The 22,677-nt window shown below is 38.6% G+C and overlaps 1 protein-coding gene across 1 annotated transcript in view; it reads right to left on the reverse strand.

Annotated features, from left to right (window-relative positions):
* Positions 1-398: 398 nt before the first annotated feature.
* The window catches only part of IL23R (interleukin 23 receptor), a gene marked incomplete at both ends in the record, with an annotated part of 52,942 nt that continues 30,663 nt past the window's right edge, over positions 399-22,677 (reverse strand). The window contains 5 exons of the mRNA XM_082832611.1: positions 399-1,049; positions 4,620-4,710; positions 7,227-7,332; positions 9,645-9,734; positions 22,261-22,417. Of these exons, the coding sequence (XP_082688737.1) occupies positions 399-1,049; positions 4,620-4,710; positions 7,227-7,332; positions 9,645-9,734; positions 22,261-22,417 (1,095 nt within the window). The remainder of the gene's footprint in view (positions 1,050-4,619; positions 4,711-7,226; positions 7,333-9,644; positions 9,735-22,260; positions 22,418-22,677) is intronic.

The raw sequence follows: 22,677 nt of genomic DNA on the forward strand, positions 1-22,677 counted from the left end.
GTTGTCTGTGGGCTGTATTTTTATCTACTCGAGAGAACACTAAGTAATAAAATGAAAATTAAACTTGCTTTTCCTCTTGTAAGCGAATACTAATATCTCAATTTCAAAGAACGGTTTTCAGCATTTATTTCACTACCACATATTTTGTATTATTTATCCTTCATACAAAAGAGAGATCTGTTTTGTGCCTTGTAATGAGGAAAATTCAAAAAGATATAGTTGATACATCTTCTAAAATATAGGAGGCATCCCTAATATTGTTGCTGCTTTTGTGGCCATGAATTATGTTCTATCTTTAGATCTTAATTCTCCAATTAAAAAAAAATAGGGCAGAATTAAATTTGTGTTGAGGGAGAGAGCCATCTTCAAATTGCAAGGCAGCTTTGGACTACACAGCTCTACTTTTCTAAGAGTGAAATCCTATTGAAGTGGCTTTCCAAAATATTTTGTGGAAAATAAGAATTTATAGATGGTAACGCCTCGTTCATGCTCCCCAAACAGGTCACGAATTCATCAGGCAGCAGGGTCTGTTCTGGAATAGTTTCTTTTGGTGATGCATTTTCCAAAAGCATGGTGGTTTCCCCTTCTACAGGGTTTTGCATGTCTGGAGGACTGCATTCTCCTTGATTTAAAATGAGGCTTAATTCTTCAAGAAATAGTGTGTTGCTTAGTGAATTCATACTTGAGACAGAGAAAGAAAAATTAGGATATTTTTTAAACCTGGCATTCTTTCCCAGGTTTGAGCAATCAGCTGGTGGCTCCAGAGTTGAGGAAGCTGTTTCATCATTATTGCTGAGATGGTTTCCCCCAGTGAGAAAATTTGAAATCTGGGGTTTATACCCAGTGTTGAGATCAGGAATATATACAATTGTAGTGTTGGTGAGTAGTGACTTCTGCAGGCTGTCGTTTGTCTCCACGGATCCTGTGTTCTTTTCCCTTTTGTAGTCCATGGGTTTTTCTTCTGGGAGAAAGATTTCTATCTCTGTAATCACTGGATCAACATATAGGACCTGTTCTCTGGAATTACTATTCATAAATTCACTTTTTTCCTAGAAAGAAAAGACATTGTTTTTTTTTTACAAAAGAAGTTTAAAGGAGCCAACTGGATAATTGAGTAAGGACTGGAGTTTTGCTTTCCCTCAACTTTCCTTTCCCCCTTATTTTTCTTCATATTGTTTCGCTTCCCATATGATTTCCTCCTTTTGTCTTTTGTTAACCCTGCTCCATTCCAAATGTTTGTTAAATTCTCCCAGGAGGAGACTGAAGGAAGGGAGTAATAAAAATAGTCCATGCTGTAAGCACATGTCTTTATTTAAAAATTTTAAAGAGAAAGAAGCCTCTTTCATATTAACTTGCAAATTATTTCAGGGCCTTTTAAAATTTTGGACTATTTCTTAATATTATAGTTCCTTTCTACAAGAAAATACTTTGTTGCTTAAATAAAAGAAAGTTGGCAGTGGGGGATAGTGCATGGAGAATCCTATTTTGCTTTCATTTGAGAATAAAGTTGTAGTAAATGCTTTGTGCTGTGGTTCTAAAGGCGTGCAGCTAGCTGCTCACAAGTCAGACATGTCTGTGATGATTAGTCAGGAGGGTGGGTGAAGAAAGTTTTTCTTTGTATAAAAGCCTGATGACTCTTCTGGTAAGAAAAGGACTCGAAGCCTTCCAGCTGATGGCTGGCTTCCCAGGGCAAATAACTCCCACCCAACACAATTACAAAATTATAGCCACTTGCTATGGACTGAATGTTTGAGTCCCTCCAAAATTCATGTGTTGAAGCCCTAACCCCCAATGTGATGGTATTAGGAGGTGGGGCCTTTGGGAGGTAGTTAGGTCATGGGGGTGGAGCCTTCATGAATAGGATTAGCGTTCTCATAAGAAAAGACACCAGAGAGCTGATCTCTCTGTCTGCTATGTGAGGACACAACCAGAAAGCAGCCATCTGCAAGAGAGCTGTCACCAGGAACCAGATCTGCTGGTGTCTTGATCTTGGACCTCCCAGCCTCCAGGACTGTAGGAAATAGATGTTTGTCATTTAAGCCACCCAGTCTATGGTATTCTGTTGGAGCAGCCTGAACTGACTAGAACACTACCCCTTAGTCTTTGGGCAGAAAACAAAACCTCATCTGAAAGAAACCCTAAGGTTCATTTCTAATTCCAGGAGCCCAGAATGGGAAGGAAGTTTGACAAAGACAAAGACCTTGAATAAAGCAGCATGAAGGGTCGTTCAAATTTTCATCGGCTCTGCCTCCCCAAGGCACTTGCCAGGTTTGGGTTGGGAAGGGCAGACATGTAGTCGTGGGTCAGATGAAGTCAAAGGAACTAGAGTTGCTATAGTAAACTGAGAGGAAGGCGGTGTTTTCCCCTCTTCAGGCTGGCAGCTGAGTGGAGAAGTGGATGGGAGTCAGACCATAGTGAAGGACACAGAAGAGCAACAGGGACTATTCCAGTGTGAGGACAGTAAAGGAAGAGGAGGATCTGATCACAACGAGGGCAGGGACAATGCTCTGAATCACAGAGTGTCCCCAGTTCCCTAGGATAACTAGTGGGGGAGCAAGACAGAACGACTAAGTGGAATGTATATCAAGACCACAGTATTTATTAGTTGTAGTTTGGTGACTATGTACTTGTCCTTCAGTCAGCTGTTAACTGTGTACTTTATTCTATATGTGGGTTCAGTTATTCCAGACCACCCGTCCACTGTGTAGGCAACATTACCTCCTTCAAAATCAACCACGTCCACACCCTTTCTCTCCTTCAAGGATCCAGAGACAAGGATCCCTCCTCTTGCTCCAGGTGAGACTTTCCTCCACATCCCTTCATAGTCGTACTTGATCAGTTCCCTCCCTCCCCCGCCCCCTCCCCCATACTAGTCCTCTCAAGCCCATTCAATTTAGTACAGACACGCTTCTGAGTCCATACTGCTCTGGAGCTACTGTTAATACATTCGTCGCATCAGTATTGAGAGTATTTGATCATGTGTCAGCATAGCCCCTTTCTTACTTCCCTTCTAGAGTACATTCCTCAAAAGATGTCTCCACTCTCAGTCCCCTTCCATTCACTTCTAACTGAACCCCTGGACCGGGACCACCAGTGACCTGTTCCTCGTCACATTCCACAGATGCATTCCACTTCTTATGTTACAGACCCTCTACAAAGTCAGCATCAAAGACCCTTGCTTCTCGACACTTGGCCCACAACTCACGATGCTTATTTCTCTACCTTCCCATTCTGCCTCTTTCCTAGGACCATTCCTATTCCAATGGACACACCCTCACTGACTCCTCACTGGCTTTAGCAATAGTTTTCAACCCCTTAACAGTGTGCTCAGCATGGCTGTGTAGTGGAATCACTTGGGAAGCTTTGGAAAATGCTGAGGCCTGGGTCTCCCCCTGCCCTCCCTCCCCCAAAGACCCTGGGTTGTGGCCTGGGAATCAGGATTCTAGCATGCAACCAAGGCTGAGAACTGTTGCCTTAGGGACTCACCTGGGGCTAGGGAAGGAGTTGGTTAACGGGCTCACTAGATCTCCAAAAAGAGCCACTTTTTCTTGTTTTACAAATACTTGTCTTCTTCACATCATTTGAACAAAGGGTTCCTAGGCTAAAAATAACTTTTTTTCAAGTTTGAAAACTATTGATTGGCAGAATGAAGTCTGAGTTCCATAATAAGGTCTCCTGTGATCTGATCCCACTCTGCATTCCCACATTATTCCAGTCACTCCTCACATCAAGTGTTTCCACAAAGCAACACCCAACATGCTCTTCTCACCTCTGTGCCTTTGCTCATGTAGCCTGTCTATTTTGAATGTCTTCCGTTTCTCCTGAGCAACTCCTTCCTGTCTTTTAATATGTTTCCTCTATACTCTCATCATGTTTTGTCTCATCTCTGTTACTGTACTACATCACTGCATCGCAATACTTGAATGATGTGTCTGTCCCATCAACTGAGTTTTGAACCCCTTGACAGCCAGGCTGGAGAGCCAGAAAGTGTAGGAGCACACATAGCAGATTACTTCCCCTCTTCCATAATCAGCAGCAGCTCCTCCATAACTGGCAAAGTCCCCTACAGCCTCAGGGTCTTCCTGGGGCACCCTTCTATTCTTTGCTAAACTGGATACCTGGCCCACCCCTGGTGACACCATCTGCCATAGTCCCCTCACATTCATCTTCTCGAATTCCACTGGGTCTCAGGAGCAAAGTGGTGTCCTCCCTGGGCTCCACCTGCTTCTCCAGTCTCATGTAAAACAGAAGCCCCTTTGTGTCTCTGAGGCTCAATCTATTGAGATTTTCTTCCCTCTTCCTTTTGTCCCTGAAGACACCTTCCAATTGCTTGGCCACCAAGTAAGTGGCTCTGGCACCTGGCTTACAATCTTCCATTCACTCTTCTCTTTTGAATGGCATTGCTTCTCTCTTTCATCTCTCTTTTCTTCCCTTAGTCCATTCTCTCATCTCTCTTAAGTATGATTTGAAATATGTATAATTTTTTCTCTACATAAGCCATACAGTTGTGCAAATATGCACACATATTTCTTTATTTGAATTGAAATTCTACTCTAATTATTGGACTGCACTCTTGGTTTCAGCTGCCATTTAGTTTGTATTTGATGGTGTTTGGTTACCTGTAGCATTTTCACAACATTGCTATTTTCTATATTAGGAATATCTTCATAAAGCCACTTCGGTATTAGCAATAAGATTCTTCTTTTAATTCTAAAAAACAAAAAATGACTAAGAATAAGCATCTTACTTGAGGATTGGTGCAGGCAATCATCTAGGAGATTAGGAAATCAACTAGAATGGAATGCATAATTAAAACCAAACTTTCCGATGCAGAAACTAAGATTTCCATCTCTTACTTTAAAAAGTTATGTGGAAAGTTGATTCAATATCTTTTCAGATTTTCCTCTTCTCTCTATTGCTCTGCCTGTCTCTAATAAGCCGGAACATTACAAAACACTCACACTAGATTCAAGATAAATGGGAGAACCACCCAGGAAGTGAAACTATACACATGTTAAATATGGCAAACCATTATAAGCGGAGATGTCAGTGTGGAAAAGTTTGTAAAACCTAAGGGATATTTTGTAAAACTTTCCAAGGGGACCATAACCACAGAGAAATATTAAAGAAGAGAATGTCATATAATAAAACGATAATATTTGAGCTCCTCTAATTGTAATGATTCTAAATAGGGTTGAGATGATAGTGGTGGCCCCAGACTTTCCTTATGTAGTTGGAGCAGGAGTCCTGGGAAGTTGGCTTGCAGTTGTGTGGCATGGTGAGGACACCAGTTTTTACTTAGGCTGTGTGCTTATTACGGATCTCTGGGATCGGGTGGTGGAAGGAAGAGTGAGAAGCTGTGAATACCTCACTTTTCCTCCTAAGCTACCCCTTGGCACTGCCACTGTGTTGAAAGCACTTTCTGCATTTACGTAAAAATTGATTTGAGCAAAAAGGTTGTCCCGGGAGCTTCGAAGAGACTACACTGATCTCTGGCACATTATTATGTGTTAACAATGCAGCACAACAGATCAGACTCTTATATCTGTTTATGCAGCTTCTCTAAGAACTTTTGCTAAGTATCAACCAAATTAGCTGCATGGACTTTGCTTGCCCAATTTGACCTTGAACTGTAGGGTAAAAAATAATTTCTTTACACATATTTATACAATGTTTTATGGTTCAGTTTTTTAAATAATTCACACTCCCTATGTATACCTAAAATTAGACCAAATTAGTAAGTTCATGCTACTGAAGAAAAGTTTTTATACAGCATACTGATACAGTGAGAAAAATATATATGTGTGTGTGTATATATATATATAGATATATAGATAGATAGATACCACTCTTGTTTTCATTATATTTAAAATTGTTTTGCTCTCCATTTTCCAGTTCTGTTTCTGAAATAAGCCTTTTATAAATAATGTCAAGTTATAGTAAAAACAGTATCTGCTCATATGTAAAATAGTAATATTGGAATTATCTCTAGTTTTATCTGTTTAAAAAGAATGCTTATTTAAATAATTAAATTAGCAAAGAATTGTTTTATTTTCTTATTTATCGTTACCAGTAGGAAGTTAATTTTTAGTTCGTAACAAACTTAATGTTATTTAAAATTTTACACTCTCTAGGACATCTTTGGATAATAACACAAATATTAATATGATTATGCACTACAAGTTGGAACATTAAGATATTTCAAAGGGTTTTATAATCAAGTATGTTTTAAAACAACCTGAAATAAAGTTCCATATTAGTTTTCTCACCTCACAAGGGTACCAGGGATATATTTATTAATGTGTAATTTAAAAGCTTAGGTTTTGAGGAAAAAGCCTATGTAAATTTAAAAAATATATCACTAGTGTACCTTATTCACAATAGCTCATTCTGAATCTCTCTACTGCATTTTGATTATAAATTTCAAAGAAAGAAGGATTATCTCATGAAGCAAGTGATGGCAAGAAATAGAAACTCAGTGCCAATTAGGCAAAGAACATTCACATGTGTTAAATCTGTGCGTCACTGGACGAACTGGGGGACTGCCACATCAAACAACTTTATTAACCAATTAGAAATACTCAGTGCATCTGGTAAAATTTAGGGTGTCAAAGGCCTTGCTTCCCTCAAAGTCTCATTTTAAAATAATTAGGCATTGATCTTTATTATACTAATACCATATTGGAAAAAAATGACTGAAGGAGGCCAAGGGGAATGGGCATTGGGGCTGGATGCTGAAACACTAACACGATTGGTATCAAAGTGATGAATTCACACATTGCCACACTTCTCTTCACATTGATTCAGGGGATTTGCTTGGGTAGAACTTGAGGTAGGTTACGACGTAAACTACTGTGAAGAATTCAGGCACTGTAGACAGACTTGAGGGCACAATGAGAAGGCTGCGTAAGGAAAGACAGAACATGGGCTGAGACGTCAGCTGTTCCTGGCTTAGTGTTTGGTGACCTTGGGCTGAGCACTTAACCTCTCTAAGCCTCGTGTAAGTCATCTGTAAAATAGGCCACTGAGCTTTTCTGGCAGGATCTTGCAAGGATTAAATGAATGACATTTGTAAATAGTTTGGCATGGGTGGGTACTCATTGAACAGTTTCTTTTGTCTTTCAAGAAAAATGTTGATGAATTTTTCTAGTAAATCATAGAATTGACTACATTTTGATGGTACCAATATATGTCTAAATGAGAAAACAAATTCTACAAAAACTTACCCAGTTCTGAGCGATCTGTTCAATATCCCAACCAAAGAAAGAATTGATAAAATAACGGCAAAGAAGACCATTCCTACTAGAAGCCCAATGTCTTGTTGCCTATTGTCTGAGAGGAAAGAAAAATAATTTTAGGTATAATTTCCATCTATGTGACGCCAGAATCATTGTTCTTCTACCCTGCTCCAAGTGAAGGTCATTGATCTCAAAGGAAATAGGAAGGGGAAATAAAATTAACCTTTACCTTGGGCTGTAAAGTGACTGCCCTTCCAAACTGCACAATACCTTTTGTTTGAGGGAATTGGGCTGCATATATCTGATGTCAGTGAATTGAGTCTCTGGCAAACGTGGTCAGCATTAGACATTTTTCTGAGCTTGTGCTTGCATATTTTATATAAAAAAAGTTTAGTGATAAACATCACTTGGTTTGTTCGGCACGCGTGAGAATTCCCAATTGCTTGCGACAGAGTCTAAAGCTGGCTACAATCACAAATGAGTTGTGTTTTTTTTTTTAACCTTTTGTACAAGACAGAAGTTATGTACAACTTGTCACCATTCTTCGAAATTTATTGTTCATGATTTTTTTCCTGCTAAAAAAGAACCTTCACTCTACTTAGAACAATATTTGTTATGAGAGAAATCCAAATTGCCATATATCTTACACTGACATTTTATTTTAAAAACAGTGCTTTTTTTGAATTTTGAAGTGGAATTAATCACCTGTAATCTTTAAATAATTATTATATTCGGCATGTGTTACCTACCAGGCTCATCCTATTTTCTCCCTAGTACATGAAAAACCCTATTTTCTATTTTCAAATGTAAACTTTAATTTGGACATGACTTGTCATGCTGGAGTTGGTTCTGAGCCATGCTGGGTATTGGCCCCTTCCATCCTCCTTCCTCCCCAGCTTTGGCAGACGTTTATCGGATACTTACCATGTGTCAGACACTGAATTGGCCCTGCCCTAGTTATTCCCCAGCTGCACCTAACATGCACTTGGGGGTCTCCATGCTGTCCAGCCCCTCTCCTAAAGCCACTGGTGGGCCAGGGCCAGTGTGGCTTACTTTGCTCCAAAGTCCCAGTGGGGTATGGAATTAGTGTTTTCCTAGGACTACAATACTATTGCTAAGGATTTCAAGCAACTAACGGGAGGTACTGGCTTCCACATATCCTTGTGCATTAGTCCTGGAGGAGAATGAGGAATTCCCAAGTTAACATGGGGCCAGGTAAAGGGGTTTGAGGAGTAGAGCAGAGTCACCAAGAGAATAACCTGAGATACCTGGGTTCAAACTAGATGCTGCTGCTTATCAGCTCCATAACATCAGAGCATAATAATGAACTTGCTGAAGCTCAAGTTTCCTCTTCTGTAAAATAATACCTATCTCACAGAGCAGCCATGGGTTCCTAGCCTCCACAATTCCCACAGAAATATCAAGGTGCAGGTCTGTGCAGGCATTTGTAATTAGGGATCTGTGCTGAACCTAAGCACTTGGCCCGTAATTGATTCACGTAACACAAGTTCAGAGTACCCTTACATTGCTTCATTTCCTTTATAACACTTGCTGCCACCTTCCTTTTCTTTTTTTTGTTTGTGGTTTCCCCCACCCAACCCTGTCTGGAATGGAAGCTCCATGAAGACAGAGCCTTTGTTCATCTTTTTCACTGCTGATTCCCCAGTGCTCAGAATAGTGCCTGGCACATAAAATATGTGCCTGGCAACATAGAATATTTTTTGAATAAATAAACAGAAGTCCAAAGAATGTCAATATCACCTGCCAAAGTTTTTATACTATTCTTGCCAGATTTCTATGCAAGGAGATAAATGCTCTACAACCTGATCTAATATCTTTTTTATGCCTGAAACATTTAGATATGCTTATCAATGGAAAATACAAAGTCATACTAACAAATAAAATGGGAGCTGGTTTATATAAGAGAAGGAGCACAGACTTCAGGATTTGAAAATTGTATTTGAATTTTAGTCCAAACAAGTTCCTCAACCTCTCTGAGCTCCAGTTTTCCCATCTGTAAAATAGATACATAGCACTTACCTCAACAGGTTGCTTTGAAGATTGATGACGATTTTGAAGATTGAAAAAGATGATGTATATGAAATTCCTAGCACATGGTAGACACTCACATAATGGTATTTTTTAGGAAGAATTTTTGAGGTCTTGAGCCCCAGCAGCAATTGAACTGAACGTGTATCTAACCCAGAGCAAAGCTGGCAAAATCTACCTAAACCGCTCCTTACATTCAATTTTAAGCAGATTCTTGTTTGGTTATTTTCCTATGGAAAGCATGTGGCATATCTGACTGTCAAGAAACGTATGCCTGACACATGATTTTTCAGTCTGGAGCATTCAGATGGATGATTAGTAAAGACTACTCAACAAACCTAAGCAGTATTTTCTTACCAGAAGTAAGGTGTCCTTCAAAGATGGAAGCAGTTAGAAGCCCAGAATTCTGAGTATCATGTTGAAATGATTTCACTGTGACCTGGGGAACTTAAACAAAAAGAAAATAGTGTCAGCTTTTTATTTTTTGCACTCAGGTTACCCAATTTCCTAAGAGAGTTTCTTCACTTGTTTGGAGATGATTAAAGCAAACCAGTAACTTTAATAGGCTGGAAAGATGGAGTAAAAGCAAAAACCTGTGTGTGTGTGTGTGTGTGTGTGTGTGTGTGTGTGTGTGTGTGTGTATGTCTTCTTTTTATTAAATTGGGTAAATCCTAAAGGAGGAAACATTCAAAGGACAATAAAAACTACCTAGGGTTTGTAAGACTTGAAGGTGTGTCCACTAATTTCATGAGGCTTCTAGGCAACAAATTCCAAGGAGCTTTATTTCATTCACCGAGCCAGAAAAAAACACACAACTGGTCTCTACTTGATTCCTTCCAATAGATGATGCAATAAAGTTTAGGTTTCCTTAAGAGCCTCCAAGATGTGTCACTTTTGCCTTTGCACAGTCTTAGAGATGCTGTTTGTGAACAGCCTCTTGGCTTCATATAAGAAGCCCAGTTTTGATTAGCAGACACTTTGAGGTTATAACATAAGGGTGGAATGCCATTAATGACTTCCCTCTGCTCCTTCCCCACGGGCAAGGATCCTGGCCAGCCCTGTCTACCCGTAAAGCCTGTCAGAACACTGCTAATGAAATCTTCTGACCAGGGTGGGGTCAGCTGCCTTGGTAGCTAACTTGTTTTCAGCCTGAACTCAGAAGAGTCCTGGATGGGCTTCCCTGGTGGCTCAGTGGTTAAGAATCCGCCTGTCAATGCAGGGGACACGGGTTTGAGCCCTGGTCGGGGAAGATCCCACATGCCGCGGAGCAACTAAGCCCGTGTGCCACAACTACTGAAGCCTGTGCTCTAGAGCCTGGGAGCCACAACTACTGAGCCCTCGTGCCACAACTACTGAAGGCCGTGCGCCTAGAGCCCATGCTCTGCAACAAGAGAAGCCACCGAATGAGAAGCCCGCACACCTCACCTCAATGGAGACCCAATGCAGCCAAAAATATAATAATGATAATAATAAAATAAAATAAATAAATTTATAAAAGAGAAAAAAAGAGTCCTGGAGTTTCCTTACCCACCTCCTCCCTCCTGATAATTAAAAGCTGCCAGAGGTGACTTCAAGGACACAATTCTCCCAGCTGACAGAAGATATTCCTGAAAATGGTTCTAAGCTCTGGATCTCCAAGAGGGCCTCAAGCCCTATTTATTCAGTCATTCTGATTTCAGTGTTCAAATTCTTCTATTAAAAGAATCACTTTGGGGGCCAGGAAGAAATCACAACTTGAGGTGTCCTTAACTGCTACGGAGATATCATAGGCTTGTATAACAAGCTATGCGGCCAGGGCAGCTCTCTTTGAGAAAAATATCACAGAGTTCCGATAAAAAGATTCCTATGGGTCTTTGGAAATGTTTTAAAAAGGCTGATCTGGGTGCAAACACAGGCTCGATTGAAGAGTAGTTTTCTAAGAACAATGGGTAGGGAATTTTAGAAGATGAAAACATCAGAAAAGCCAAAAGTTCTTTCCTGTGTTTTTATTCTCACTTCTCCACAGCAAGAGGGAAATGTTTCACTGTGGATTGTGACAAATCAGAAGCTCTTTCTGGCTCCTCAGTGCTTCACTACGTCTCTTTTTTCCCTAAGTATGTGGTTCCATCCCCAGTGGTCAACAGCCAGGTTTATTCATCTAAATTAGTATTTTACAGGCTTATGTTCATTCTCAGGGAGCCCAAGCAGGAGTCTGCATCTACATTAGTTTACAATTTTAAGAAAAATATTACATTAAAATGTAACACAACTTTCAATTTTGCAAAATCATGGGTTTATAGCATATGTTGCTGGATTATTTTTGTTTTCACTTTTATTATTTTAAAGTTAGCATTTTTATTTAAAAATATATATGGTGCTGTTGGCTTTTAATACAGGTTAATATAATTCTGTTGTATAAACTACAGGTGGTTATTTGGCATGAAACATCCGTTATTAATTTGCATCACATAAAAATAATTTTCATATCTGACTAGGGCTTTATTAGCCCTAGTAGAGAATAAACATAATCTTCCTTTAGAGTCTTTTTGTTATCATAGTTTCAAATCAACCAGGTGTATTAATTTAAATTAGATTAAATTAAAGTCAGTTAAAAGAGATGCTTAATTGTAAGAGGGTAATTTCACAAAGAATCAGATATCTGAAGTAAGACAATTTATAAACAAAACTGTCAGAGAAGAAATCAAGCCAATGACAAATTTTTTTTTATTAATGTTTATTGGAGTATAGTTGCCTTACAATGTTGTGTTAGTTTCTGCTATACAGCAAAGTGAATCAGTTATACGTATATACACTGTACCTATATCCACTCTTTTTAGATTTCCTCGCCATTTAGGTCACCATAGATCATTGAGTAGAGTTCCCTGTGCTATACAGTAGGTTCTCATTAGTTACCTGTTTTATACATGGTAGTGTATATATGTCAATGACAAAATTTTTAAGCGAAGGACTGAAATGAAGCCATATAGACTATTATCTTCATGACATACTGCCACCAAGTGGCTAGGTCATTTCTTCTTAAATCATACTTAATATTTTTCATTATAAAAGCAGTAACTATAATAGGAAAAAATAATTTTAATAAGAAAAATAAAAGAGAGAGGGAAAAAACCTCTAATACATCCCCTTAATCCACCTGCCATGACTGAAAAACATTGTTTATATCAACTCTAACATCAGTGTATTGCCTAAAATGCTAGAAAAAAATCTCATGGTATTTTTGTTATTTATTTAATATCTGCAGTGTTATGTCTGTAAAGAGACAGTTCTGTCCCTGCAGCGGAATATTAAATTATGCTTTATTACTCTCACAGCATATATTTGAGTATACTCAGAAACCCCAAATCATCTCTAATTTGGTAAGAATTTTTATATAACTTATACACACTGACATTGGACACTAGAGTTAGTCTTAACAGAAGGCAGTATGTTTATAGGGAGTTTAGAATGGTTTTAAAAAAAGATGCAGTTTCTTGTTCTTGGACAAAACTAGAAGCATAACTACATTCTTTGGCCTACCCAATACCAGCTTAATTTAATCAAATCCACTCAAAAGGAATTAGTTTTAGCAATAATGTATTCCATCTGTTTCTTAGGGATAATGTCAAATCAGCCTCCTCAGCCTTTCTCTCTACGTCTACCATGGGGCAAAGTGTGTTTTGTTATTCTTTTAAAGTGATGATTTATCGAGTACTAATTATGTTCCAGATACTGTACTAGACTTTACATGCTTTCTCTCATTTAATTCTTACAACGACCCAATCAGGTAGATAGTACTATTGTCCTCATTTTATGGATGAGGAAACAAAGGCATAAAAAGGATAAATGACTTGTCCAAAGTCACCTAGGTAGAGGTCCAAGAGTGAAAATTCCTCCCTGGTTCTGGCATGTAATTTGTGCTGGTCACTGGCTCCATTAATTAATAATCTCACTTTTGTAGCAGGATGGCTCCAGATGGGGCAGCTGAGTCAGCCTTGCAAGCAGTGCTCCCATGCTGAGACTTAGCCATTGCTCCCTGGGTGCTGGCCAGTGTGTTAGAGCTGCCTGGCCTTGTAGGGCTCGGAACCCACCACAATGGACGATGGTTGGGCTAACCCATTGAGCACTGATTCTCAGACTCTTCCAGCCTAGAGTTATCTTCTTCTGAACACCAACTATTTCCCTTTTATACAAGCAATACTTGCTAACTGTAGGATGCTTGAAAAGTATAGAAGAGTATGAAAAAGAAAATATAATTTTACATTTGTTCACAAACTAGAAACAATCATTTTTTTACATTTGTTAACAGTCTTTTGTGTATATCTGTACCCTAGTTGAGATCATGCTCTTTACTAAATGTTGTGTCTGGGATTTTTAAATTTAATATTATATCATGAACATTTTAAAATTTTTTTAAAAATTGTTCAAAATCATCATACTAATGACAATTTAATATTTCATGATGTTTGTACTGTGTTTATTCAATCATCCTCCATTAAAAAAGTATATAGCTTGGTGATTTCAAATAACCAGCTTTGGATTCAGATGAAACTCAGTTCAAATCCCGGCTCTACCACTTGGAGTTGCTTGACCCTGGGCAAGTTGCTTAACTGCTTTGTGACTCAGTATCTTCATTTGTAAAATTGGGTAATAACAACGCTTCATTCATGAGGTTTGATGACATAGTTCATACAAAGCACTTAGTACCATGCCTTATACAAATTAAAAGCTTAATAAGCGTTAGCTATTGCTATGATTGGACTTTTAGATTGTTACCGAATTCTTACTTTTATAATTAGCTTTAAAATAAATATCATTGTACATAAGACTCCTTTCCATAGCTCTGCTTATTTCCTAAGGCTAGATTTCTATAAGTGGAATTACTGGGCCAAAGGGTATGGACATTTATAATGCTTCTTTGTTTATTTTTGTCCTTGCCAGTCTTGGTGTCAGAGCCACACTAATCAAGGCCTGCTTCTTAGAGGTTTGACCAGAGCCGACACAGGGACCTTTCTAGATCTTTCTCTTTCAGAAGTTTCTAGATATTTAAGAAAGAGGAGCCATATTAAAGGTGTGTTTTTCAAGTTAGTGAAGGGTTTTTTTTCCATCTTGTTTTTCTTAAAACATAAAGATCTCCTTTTGATTTCTTTCTATTCTCCTTCTTCTAATAATCTCAGCTATTCACAGCATTTACATGCTATCTCCCTAGGCCAATTTAGCTCTGTGGTTGGAATTCAACATTATTGGGCCAAGGGTGAAGATTTGACCCCAGTCCATGTCAGATGGCAAAGCAAAAGACAGTGGCCAGACCTATCAAATAGGCACCAGAAGCCCAGGGCAGAGAAAACAATACATCAGAACAAACTCTTTATCACACCTCGAAAAACAAGTCAAACTATGAATCATTTCATGAGTTACCATGTTATCCTTGTATATTAATGATAGGAGGTCGTGCCTAGGCATATTCAAGGGACCGTCTTCATGCTTATATTCCTAGGCTGTAAGTACTTGGTACGTAGAGAGTAAAGAAGGTAAGAAATATGTATATGGCAATCATATTGTTAAAGAGAAAGAATAAGAGAAGGAAAAGGTAAAAAGCAGCAGCCACCTAGACATTTTCTTGAGTGACATGGACCACACAGAGGTGAGGGTCTGATGTCAAAGTGTAGCAAAATTCTATGTGCAAGGATAGGCAGCTTCCAAGTTTTACCCAGTGGTTTAGGATTCTTCAGAGGTGCAACCTTGTTGTCAAGCCAGCGTGTTCCTGTTCCTGAGTCTGAACAGTCTAGTGGACATTTGCCATGTTTCAGTTGTCCAGCACCAGGACTTACTCTGTGGGCATCCTAGGGTAGGTAGGAGGCCAGTAGGGCTTCCCACTGTGGTAGCCTCAATGGAGCAGAGGCCCCCTCTCCCCACAGCTAGCAAGTAGCTGCAAGCAGATGACCTGAGCCTAGCTCATCAGATGCCCTCCTCCCCACCTCGCACAGGACACATAGCTCCAGGAAATCGCTTAGAATCCAATATGGGTGCAGCAGCTATATCCAGGGTCTGGTAGCAGCAGCACCAGTGGAGTGTCCAGGGCACAGGGCAGGCAGTGGCAGTAACCACAGTGCCAGCTGCAGAGTTCTCACCAGATTCTTCCTAGGCTGCGATTTTGGCTGTGGTTCTAGTTCCTGCAGCCCTTGGATCCTGCCCGTGATCATTTTGCCAGCCTTTCTACTACTTTCCAGCTATCTTTCCCATAATTCTCTTTCTGCTTAAGAGAACCAGATTTTATTTCTTTTGCTTGCACCTATCACAGTGAAAACTTGTGTAGTTGGTAAAAATTGCAGTTGTTGGTAGTGGGTGGTTAGGTGAGGAGACATGGTAGGACAATAATGACCCCACAAAGATGACCATGCTCTAATCCCTGGAATTTGTGTATAGATTACCTTATATGGCAAAAGGGATTTGAGATGGAGAGATTATCCTAAATTACAGGGACGAAATTTCAAGGGTCTTTATAAGAAGGAGGCAGGGGGGTCAGAGTCAGAGAAAGAGATTGGCAGATGCTATACTTCTGGCTTTGAAGATGAAAGATGAGGCTACAAGCCAAGAAATGCAGGCAGCCTCTAGAGTCTGGAAAGCGCACTGAAACTCTCTCTTAGAGCTTTCGGAAGGAACACAGTCCTGCCGATTCCTTAGTTTTGGCCCAGTGATATTTATTTTGGATTTCTCACCTCCATAACTACTAGATAATACCTTTGTATTGTTTTAAGTTACTGAATTTATGGTAACATTTTACAGAAGCAATAGGAAACTAATACAGGAGATTATTACTTCCTCATGAAAAAGCATAATCTTTATTCTCTATTACCGGATTGCAAACCTCAGAGAAATTGTGAAACTCTTATGAATTGCTTTTTATTCTACAAAACCCTGGTGGTTTATTAGGGACAGGACCCAAAGATTAAATAAATCCAGATGAAGGGTCTAAAATGATTAGTATTTCAAGGAACATTGTGTATATGTTTAACCCAGTTTAGTAACCACAAATCTACAAATTTATAATCCATCTCAATATGAATGAATCAGAAATCTCTAGTTACAAATAACAGAATTTTTGCAAGAGTACTTTCTGTGTGCCACTTCTAATTTGCATTATATTTAATACCACCTATATTTGGTTCCATTGATATAATATTTGTTTTAGTGTCTAAAAAGCCACTAAAAGTCCTGGAAAATTAATGAGAATCTTTGAGTCACTGGTAATGCAACAACAAACAGTATTTTGTGAGAACAAAGTACGATGTGGTTTAATATCTTGCTTATACTTGCCTTCCTCTGGAGAATTGTCAAAAAAAAAAAAGAATATGATTTCTCTGGGAAACTTTTCTACTGCAAGTTGCAATTCAAGCAAGTTAATTAGTCATTATGAAATGTGACTGCCCTTCCCTCAGGCTTCTGACTTGTCTTTAAAGGGATTAGAGAAGCCTCTACCTTTTCTTCATTACAAAGGGATCTGTATTACAATGCAGAATTGAAAAAAAAAAAACATTCCTGCCTGGAAGACCTCTCCTCACATTGGTAGTAGGGAATTCATGTTCACATTTTCAGTGTTGGTTTTTTATGCTGACAAACCATCTTTTCCCCTTTGGGGCTCTTTCTGTACTGCTTAAAGACCCCAGAAATTTTTACAGCGACTATCCAGGTTGGTGGTCTAGAAGCTGCCATTTCAGCAGCCCCTGGAGGTTTTCAGAGCCTCTGCTGAAACCTCACACCCAGAGGCAGGGGAGGGTGTAGGCAGAGGGGGTAATGTGGGATGTGATGGTTTACTGGAGCCTAGGTCCTGCATCCCGTGCTTCTTGGGATCCTGGGCTGCCAAGAGACTTGGGGTGCCCAGTGACTGAGAAAGCGGTGGGCAGGAGGAAAAGGAATAGAGAGGGAACAGGACAGTACTAGAGAGAGTGGCCTGAGACTCTCATGTGCCCACCCTTTTCTGGCCCCCAGAGCCACTCTTACCAAGGCAATGGCTTGGGCACTCTGTTCTCCTCCTTTCTGTCCACATTTCCTACCCACACCCTTCATGACACTTCTCCCTCTTAAAGGGTGTGTCCAACTTCCAGAACACTGGTTTTTACACTTCGCTGCAGAAGTATCACTTGACTAGAGGCTGAGGCGTCTGTATTTTAAACTAGTACCAAGCATTTCTAATGTAGATGGTCCACAGACCCTGCTCTGAGAAGCATTGCTTTCAGGACATTTTCCTGAGCCAGGGCCAGCTGGAAAAACACACTATGCATTTCCCTGTGGTGCCTTGTCTTGGGCAAGGTCCCCTTTCCTGTGTATACTTTGTCCTCATCTCAGACTGCACTATCCTATCCCAAGGTTTCCATTGTTTCATTCTCATCACTTTAACCCAAACGTGCTTCCACATCTTGTATTCATTGCCAAAGTAGAAATAGTTGATAGCATCTTACAGTTCCCTCTTCTCTCATTTATTTGCATTTCATAGCAAGCATTACATTAAATGAAGTTATGTTGGCATATTAGCTAATGTGTAGAGGAGAATATGGTTAGGTGGCCCAGGGAAGGTTGACATGGGACCCTCCTAGGTCTCTTAGGAAGGAGACCAGTAGAGCTACAGGATGAGTGCTGGAATCCTACAGCCTGAGCTATGCCCTGGCCCTACCATTTACCAGCTCTATAATGTTCAGCCAACTGCTTAACCTCCCTGAGCCTCATGTCTTCATCTGCACAGTTGGAATAACAGTTTTATAGGGCTGCAGTGATGAGTAAAATCCTTATCGCAGTGCCCAACACACGATAAGCATCCAGTAAATGTTAGCTATATTATTTATTATTCTGAAGTCACCTGGATTCAGTCACTGAATTAGCCTCTTGTTATTATACCAGTGTAGAAAAATGTGAGTCTCTAATCTAGAGAAGTTTCTCCTATGTGATTGTTAAAGCCCAAGAGGAAGTAATCAACTAAGGTTGATTTTTTTTTTTTCTTTTTTAGTACAGGAGTCCCCCCTTATCCAACGTTTTGCTTTCCTTGGGTTGTTACCTTGGTCAGCTGGGCCCCAAAATATTAAATGGAAAATTCCAGAAATAAACAATTCTTAAGTTTTAAATTGCATACCATTCTGAGTAGTGTGACGAAATCTCACGTTGTCTAGCTCTGTCCCACCCCAGATGGGAATCAGCCAAGGATCTGGCCTGTTAGTCACTTAGTAGCTATCTTGGTTATCAGAACACTGTCTTGGTTATCATGGTGCTTGTGTTCAAGTGACCCATATTTTACGTAATAATGGCCCAAAGTACAAGTGCAGTGATGCTGGCAACTTGGATATGCCAAAGAGAAGCCGTAAAGTGCTTCCTTTAAGTGAAAAGATGCAAGTTCTCAACTTATTAAGGAAGGAAAAATAATCCTATGCTGAGGTTGCTAACTTGTACGGTAAGAATGAATCTTCTATCCTTGAAATTGTGAAGAGGGAAAAAGAAATTTGTGCTAGTTTTGCTGTCATGCCTGAAACTGCAAAAGTTACAGCTATAGAGTGTGATAAGTGCTTAGTTAAGATGCAAAAGGCATTAAATTTCCACAAGATATTTTGAAAGAGACTACGTTCACATAACTTTTACTATAGTATATTGTTATAGTTGTTCTGTTTTATTACTAGCTATTGTTGTTAATCTCTTGCTGTGCCTAATTTAGAAATTAAACTTTATCATAAGTGTGTATGTACTGGAAAAAAAACATAACGTATATAACGTTCAATACTATCCGTGGTTTCAGGCATCCACTGGGGGGTTGGAATATATCTCCCAACTGTTAAGGGGGGACTACTGTGTAAGGCTTTGTTTTCCATTGAAGTCTAAATACTCTAAGGAAGGAAAAGATAATACGTCATTTAACCCTTATTATAATTGAGTTCCTTTGGTTTCTTTTGGAGACCAGGTTTTTAAAGACCAAGGAAAGGCGCTGTCCAGAGGGAAAGTGGTACAGAAGAATGCTAGGGGCCTGCAGGAAAAGCCGTACCTACTTCATGATTTGTCCTGCTGTGCCATCTGGGCATAATTTTGGAAACACATTGTTTCAGGATGAATCAGTTTAGTGATACACATATGAGAATTTTAGAGAACAAAACCAGGAAATTCCTGCATGGAGGGTGAAGTATTGCCTGGGCTGTGTTTCTTCATAAATAAATAAACCTTAATGACTGGGAAAGTTTAGCCAAAAAAGCCCCATTATTAAACAAGTTGGTTATGAAACAATTCAAACTTCAGTTGTGAGGTTTGATTCTTACTGCTTGATTTCTATATTTATAATGTTATATACTTTTTATTATACTTTTGTATTGACTGTCTTCTCTAGAATAAAGGGATCTTTGTCTCCTTTGCTCACTGAGGTTCTGCAAGTACCTAGCAAGTGTCTGGTGCATGGTAGAGGATACATGAATACTTCATGAACAACTTAAATGAATTACTACCTTTTCATGGATACCTTTTTAAAAAGAAATTGATATTAAAGATTTACTGAAAAGCAGTTTGGCAACTTGCATCAAACATCTTAAAATGTGCTTAACTCTTGATCCAAAAAGACCTAAAGACATAAGGAGAGTTCATATACAAAGCTATTCAAAGAAGTTTATTGATAACGGAAAAAATGCAATAACCTAGATATTGTTTAAATAGAGAAATGATTAAATTATACTACATCCATAAACTGGAATGCACCCATTAATAGGTTTTTAAATTCAACAAAGTAGATTAAGTAAGAAAATCAGGATATAAAACAGTACATATACCACAGCATCAACCATTTAAAAATATGTGCATAGGAAAAAACTAGTATTAAATCCATTAAAATGTAAACAACACTTATTTCTAGGTTGCATATTACAACAGACTTACATTGCTTTTACAAATAGATAAAAAGAGATAAATTTTTGAAAAGATTTAATACTAGCACTTTCCCTAACACACTTTCCCTGTTTCTTCTTTAATGTGTCTTAGAAGGGAATTTGTACCAAGACAATAGTTTATGGTTCCTCTTAGCTAACATGTTAAACATGGATAGATGCAAGTTTTCAGGGATATTTCATTTTAACTGGCATTTTTGCCTCTTAAGTGGTTTTCTCTCCCTTAGGAAACAAAGACTTTACATTTAGAATTGTTGCAGGGTAGCTGATATTCCTGTTCCTTCTATGTGAGGTTTACGGCCTTTACTTTTAAAGGAGAACATTTGTGGTCCTATACAGTAGTCCCTTGGTATCTATAGGGGATTAGTTCCAGGACTGCCCCCCCCCCCACCGCGGATACAAAACTCTGAGGAAGCTCGAGTCCCTTAATTAAAATGGAGTAGTATGTACCCATAACCTATGCACATCCTTCCGTATACTTTAAATCATCTCTAGATTATTTATAATGCCCAATACAATGTAAATGCTATGTAAATAGTTGTAAATACAATGTACATGCTATGGAAATAGTTGCTGGTGTGAGGCAAATTCAAGCTTTGCTTTTGGAACTTTCCAGGCTTTTTTTTCCCAAATATTTTCTATCTGTGGTTGGTTGAATCTGTGGATGTGGAACCCATGAATATGGAGAGCTGACTGTACTTAACCTGTAGGATATTTTAGTAAGCTGTTCCTCCACTTTGATGTATAGTTGACCCTTGAACAACACAGAGGTTGGGGTGTTGACCCTCCACACAGCCAAAAATCCCCGTATAATTTATAGTTGGCCTTCAGTATTCTTGGTTCCACTACATCCCAGTTTTGCACCCGTGGATTCAACCAACCACAGACTGTGTAGTACTGTAGCATTTATTGACAAAAATCTGTGTATAAGTGAATCCGCAGAGTTCAAACCCATGTTGTTAAAGGGTCAACTGTAATTGGTTAAAGAAAGAAATTGATGAGATTACTGAGGGCTGGTGGTGAGTAAGAAAACTCGTGTTCTCCTTTAACTGCTGTTAAAGCAAATCATGCTTGAAGCAAATCATGCTTCCGTTTCCTCATTTGTAAAATGATGCCAATTACACTACCAAATATGACTAATGTAAAGGTCAAACAAGCTTATATATAGTGGTACGTTGTAAGTAAATGTTAATTATCAATTTGAATAATCTTGCTAAACAATTTTAGATTTCATTAAAATAGATTATCAACTAAATTCTGACTATTCTAAAATGGCATCTAAAGTCCTAAGAATTTTAACAATATCAACTTAAAACAGAATACCTTAAATTAAAAAATCACTTTAAAAAAAGAGAACTGATAACCCGTATTGTAAATGATTCCCTTAATAATGTGTTTCTGAGATTTTGGCAGTAGGGGGCACCAAAAGAACTTCTTAGCTTGTCTGGCTCTTGGCACCTTCTGCTTATTTGGTGTCCATCAATATTTATAATGTATGTCAAAGTGTTTTGAAAACATAAAACACAATTCCAAGATGTTGTATTGTAGTAAGAACGATATTAACAATGCTGTGATTACAATTAAGTACTTCAGTTCTGAAAAAAAAATTTTAATCTAATGTATAAGCTACCTACAGTAGGGAGACATCTTCAGGATAATGGGGCCACTATGGAGTATTATGAAAATTACTATAGATTTATTTTATTATTTGCTTACAATTGAGTCTATTTGGCTAAGATTTTATTGAACGATGTGTAAATGACTAGAAAATTAAACGAATAATATTAAGAGCAGGAAAATACCTAAAGATAATAGCTCAGCTAGATTTTATTGAGAAGAGAATTACGTAATCCCATGCATACTAAACAAGCACCCCCAGGTGGTTTTTATGCTCTGAAATGTTTGAGAACCATTACATAAATTGTAGTCAGCCTTAACAAAATCAAAGGAAAAATGACAATTTAAATGTTATCACCTGCCCTAGAATAGTTTTGTTGATTTTGATAGAAATTAAGGAGAAACAAATATATACTTAGAAAAGAGACAGAAGTCAAAAGAGAAGCCTAAGAGATTAAATATATAAATACACTCACCTATTTCAGGAGTTTTATGGAAAAAGGGTGAACTCCAGGGCTGCCAGTACCTTTTAGCTTTTTCTTGACATCTTACTTGAAATACGTACTCAGTGTTTGGCTGCAAGTAGAATTCTGACTGTTGCGCGTATGTAAAATTGGTGTCAAATTCTTTAACCTAAAATGGATGAATAACCATAGTGAAATACCATAAAGAAATGATGCACTGTGCTTTTAAAACAATTATTCCATTTAGCAGAAATGTATGGGACACTTATTATGTTCCAGGACCCTGGGAAAACAGAGAGGAATAGGCTACTTTGTATAAAAGATGGCCAAAGATAATCAAATACGTGTTATTTAACCTTAAAAGTGAAATACATGTTGCTTAGTGTTTGACAACTCTTTCAAGCTTTTAAATATCAAGAAATTCCAAAA

Source organism: Leucopleurus acutus (genome assembly GCF_964270905.1).
Source record: "Leucopleurus acutus genome assembly, chromosome: 2".
Taxonomy (NCBI): Eukaryota; Metazoa; Chordata; class Mammalia; order Artiodactyla; family Delphinidae; genus Leucopleurus; species Leucopleurus acutus.